The 4,516-nt window shown below is 36.1% G+C and overlaps 1 protein-coding gene across 1 annotated transcript; it reads right to left on the bottom strand.

Annotated features, from left to right (window-relative positions):
* Window positions 1–1,310: 1,310 nt before the first annotated feature.
* LOC124312455 (very-long-chain (3R)-3-hydroxyacyl-CoA dehydratase 2-like) lies at window positions 1,311–4,255 on the bottom strand. The gene is made up of 9 exons (XM_046776971.1): window positions 3,797–4,255; window positions 3,591–3,730; window positions 3,293–3,509; window positions 3,178–3,226; window positions 3,030–3,061; window positions 2,662–2,958; window positions 2,259–2,600; window positions 1,905–2,188; window positions 1,311–1,829 (listed from the first exon to the last, which is right to left on the bottom strand). Exons 1-6 carry the CDS (start codon window positions 4,052–4,054, stop codon window positions 2,875–2,877), a joined length of 780 nt encoding a protein of 259 aa, XP_046632927.1. The 5' UTR covers window positions 4,055–4,255; the 3' UTR covers window positions 1,311–1,829; window positions 1,905–2,188; window positions 2,259–2,600; window positions 2,662–2,874.
* Window positions 4,256–4,516: the final 261 nt, after the last annotated feature.

Below are 4,516 nucleotides of genomic sequence, written 5' to 3'. Positions count from 1 at the left end.
AAATAAATATTTAGCGCTACATATCATACAAACATAACGCGCATCGCAATCAAGTCAATTGCTCTAATAATTTATTTGTACTTAACTTGCGAACGAAGCGCTAAATTCGTAAAATCCGATCCCTTGCTGCGCGCGCGAGTTTCCCGATAGGAGTGGTCCAACAATTAGAAAATAGTTTTCCTCAAGTCTATATTTTGATTTTCCGATTTTCCCTTTATGGTAAAATCTATTGCACTCCGGAGCGCTCAAGTGTCAATAAAAGAGGCTAATGCATTCCGGAGTCCTCTAACGTCTACCTTTTTTGCGGAGTTTAGGTGTCTTTTTAGCTTTGGTTTCGATATTTTTGTTCGATTAATCGTTTTATAGGGAATAAAAAAAAAGCCTCATAACAATAGGAACGGAAAAAAAAAACCCAAACAATTAAAAACCTACACGCGAGTTTGAATCAAAAGTACGGGTGTGACAGTAAAAGTAAAGTATGCACCGGTATGCACTATGGAAATGAACATTCGTGTACAACAAAATGAACAAAACCCGCAGTGATGACACCATTGAATTCGAAGAACGGGAAGAACATGTTTCGAACTGCGGTGGAAGAGGTTATCCATCAGCAATTTCCGAAAGTTGATAATCTACCTAAAGAAGTTTCAAATTTGGATGCGGAATTTTATCTGTGGGAGTCAGTTTTGCCAGCTGCAACTGTGGTTTTTTTTAGTTGTGTTTTTTTTTATCGTTTCCAAAAGAAAATAATTCAAAATTCCTTCAGCTGTCCGAGAAGTGTGTAGAATTCAAAACAAAAATGAAAACCATTGAAAAAATTATTGAAACTTTTAAAAACGGAAGTAATCGAAAAAATATAATTGTAATTTCTAGTAAGTTTTAGTTTTACTATTCCGGCAGTCCTATCCACTGAAGAACATTTCATTTACGATATCTTCTCAAGTTACTTTTTAACGCTTTATAATGGGAAATGTTTCTTTATTTCTTATTTGTCAACCTTGTCTTATACTTTTAAAAGTTTCATCTGTTAGAAATTTTATATCATCGGTATTTACATTTCTACAGGATTTTAATTAAATAAAAAGTTACAAACGATAATTCTAACAATTTTTATGTTATTACGCATGGTTCCCTATTCACGGATGCACTTCTAGCTTTTTTTCACACTCTTCCTATAACCATCGCCTATATAACGTGCTGCTGTCACCAACCCTCGTTGCCTATTCACGGAATCACTTCTAATTTTTTCCATATTCCTTCTCACCTTCCGTATCACTTCGATCACCCCTCATCACTCTGCTATTTCGACATCAGTTCATGATTTGCATTTATTTCACATCACTGTAAACAAGGAACACTCATTCGTGGATTTAATTTTACATTTTTTTTCCCCGCACCGAGTCCAACAACCAGAAACCGTTGAATTCTTCAGTAGATAGCAGAATCGATCCTGAGTTAAACAAGATGACAAATAATGTTACAATTTTTGAAAGGAAGGCCAATTCATGGCCCTCTTGATGAGACATTGAAGAGTTTCACCCTAGGGTAATCGAACAGTAATCGAAAGAATTCCGAAGAATTCTAATACCTGAAGAATCCTTCCTATATGGATCCGTTTCGTCGAGCGACACTTCGAGTGAATCAGCCTCGAGGATGAGATCTACAGCAGTTTGAGAAGAAAGAGTTGTAAGAGGAACATTATGTGATGATGATGATGAGATCGGATGAAACGTTTGATGGCGTTGTCCACACGAATGAGTTTAGCTGTCGAGGAACTAACGGAGATTTGCGTGAATTCTTCTTGTTAGAAGTGATACAATTCGAGCCATCTGATGTTTCCAAATTAAAACCAAATTTAGTTAAAAAGGTAAAATTATCCTGTAGATTGATCGACGAGTTTTTACCTTTAGAAAACAAAGAATTCGCATGTTCTGAGTTGTTGAACGCTGGAGGTTGTTCGACAACTTCTGAAATACCGTCTTTAGTCGTACAATTGCTGTCCTGTGACTCTTCGTTGCCATTGTAGAAATCGCGTTGCTCCCCGGTCACTGACAATTTTTGAAGTTCATTGAATCCACTCTTATAACCAATATTTTCTTCTGGGAAGAAGCGTCAGTAGCTCGTTGCATAATGTTAGATAATTGAGACAAACATGCTGTTAACTCATCAGTAGATAGCAGCGTCGATCCTGAGTTAAACAAGATGACAAATTTTGGTTAAATTTTTGAAAGGACGATTTTAACAATATAATAACACACCTGCCAGTTCATGGCCCTCTCTGTGAGACATATTGAAGAGTTTCACTCTCGGGTAATCGAAAATGAAGTTTTTATAACGTCACATCAGCGCGAGAGGATCGTTTCAAGACGAGTTCGTCTTGAACGACAAAAAAGCCACAGAGGTAACGGCCATCTTTGATTCCGCTGATCGCATTGCCTTCATTATTTGTCTTCTTTTTGGCCCCTGGACCTTGTTGTTTCGCTCCTCCTTAACACGAAAGATAGAATCATCACAAGCAGATCGAGCATTCGATCATTCCTCCTTGGGGTTTGCCTCGGCAAATACAGTAATAAGCAAGGCCTTGATAATTAGACTTTTTTCTAAAGTCAAAACACAAAAAAATTAGTTCACGATTATGGTAAAGTGAATTATGATAATTACTTGAATGTTTTGATCTCGGATACGTTTGAAGCCAGTTAATTCGTTGTTTTCACTCTCTTTGAAAGCTTCTTCGATTAGTCGAGGATTTTATTTCTTCTCTGATTCAAGGGTGATTACGTCAGTCGCGTTGATTGGGTTGAAGGGAGCTTCTTTGGATCGACGGCGTTGACCTTCCCGGATGTAACGGTCGGCGTTGTTAAGAAAGCCAGTTCGTTAATGGAATATTTGGAACAACTTTTGTCGCACGTGCTGTTCCGTAGAACCCAGAAGGGTGAATTCAGCAAAATGATCTCTCATCTATGAGAAAAAAAAAACATACGGTTCAAATTCAAATTTTCAAAAAAAAGTGAACCAAGGAATGAAATCACCTGTTTGATGAGTAGGTAATATTCAAATGTCACTCGAAAAAATTTCAAAAGAAGTTGATTGTTAAATTCTACTTATTTGGTAGTAAAACTGAAAATTCCTGAGTTCTGCTGTAGTAGGGTAGAGCACAGTAACAGGAAATAAGCTCACCCGTTATTCCAATAGGGCAATAGGATACAAGATAATCAAAAAAGAATATCTGTTCAAATGAAAACATTAGTGGATAATGAAACCAAAAGTAAAATTTTTAAATAGTAATATTTACCTGCACCAATGTAATTGCTGGCACAGTAGAGAGTAAATTCAAGATGTAGTAAAGGTAGCGAAGAACTTCAGTAACAGTCCAAGCAATCAATAACAGGGGGAATCCAAACTGATCTCTTGTCTCAGTAATATAGTAAAGGATTGGCCAAAGGAGAAAAACTCTTGAAAAAACTTGAGCGAAAGTAATTCCAACATTGTTGGGAATGAAGCCTGTAGCACTGTGTACAATCTAGATACAAAATAAGCAAACAAGCCTTAAACAATAAGTTGGAGAAAATATATAATTAAATTGCATGTACCAGAAGTTGAATGTTAAATTCCACTTATTTGGTAGTAAAACTGAAATTTCCTGAGTTGTGCTGTAGTAGGGTAGAGCACAGTAACAGGAAATAAGCTCACCAGTTATTCCAATAGGATACAAGATAATGAAAAAAAATATCTGTTCAAACAGAAACATTAGTGGATAATGAAACCAAAAGTAAAATTTTTAAATAGTAATATTTACCTGCACCAATGTAATTGCTGGCACAGTAGAGAGTAAATTCAAGATGTAGTAAAGGTAGCGAAGAACTTCAGTGACAGTCCAAGAAATCAATAACAGGGGGAATCCAAACTGATCTCTTGTCTCAGTAACATAGTAAAGGATTGGCCAAAGGAGAAAAACTCTTGAAAAAACTTGAGCGAAAGTGATTCCAACATTGCTGGGGATGATGCTTTGGCACTGTGTACAATCTAAATAGATACAAAATAACCAAACAAGCATTAAAGAATAAGTTGGAGAAAATATTATAAATAAATTACATGTACTTTAAGATCAAAAGATTGCCTACAAACTTCAAACTACATTTGACTACATTTCCTGAAACTTGGTTGATTAGCAGCCAGCCATCAATTGTTTTGTTTTGCCTTGTTTTTTTCATTTTCTATTATTCCAATCCAAGGCCGCGTGAACTGTCTCGGTCTATCAAAACCAATCAAAACTAAACGAAAACAGTGGACCGAGATTGCCTAGATAATAGGCTGTGTTTATATAGCACGGCTTTATAGCAATGCGTCAGAACCATCTAACGGCAGTTTAATAAAACACGAAAACATAAATTTGAGTTTTTAATTATGATTTCGTCGACGGATAAAAATCTAAATGCGACGGCTCCATGTAAAACCTTGTCTTGCACAAGATGATCAAAATTTCCTAATTGTTGAACTATAAGACAAAAAACGTATA

Source organism: Daphnia pulicaria, chromosome 8 (assembly GCF_021234035.1).
Source record: "Daphnia pulicaria isolate SC F1-1A chromosome 8, SC_F0-13Bv2, whole genome shotgun sequence".
In the NCBI taxonomy this organism is placed as follows: Eukaryota; Metazoa; Arthropoda; class Branchiopoda; order Diplostraca; family Daphniidae; genus Daphnia; species Daphnia pulicaria.
The sequence above is the reverse complement of the archived record's forward strand: the minus strand, read 5'-3'. Positions and strand labels throughout refer to the sequence as shown.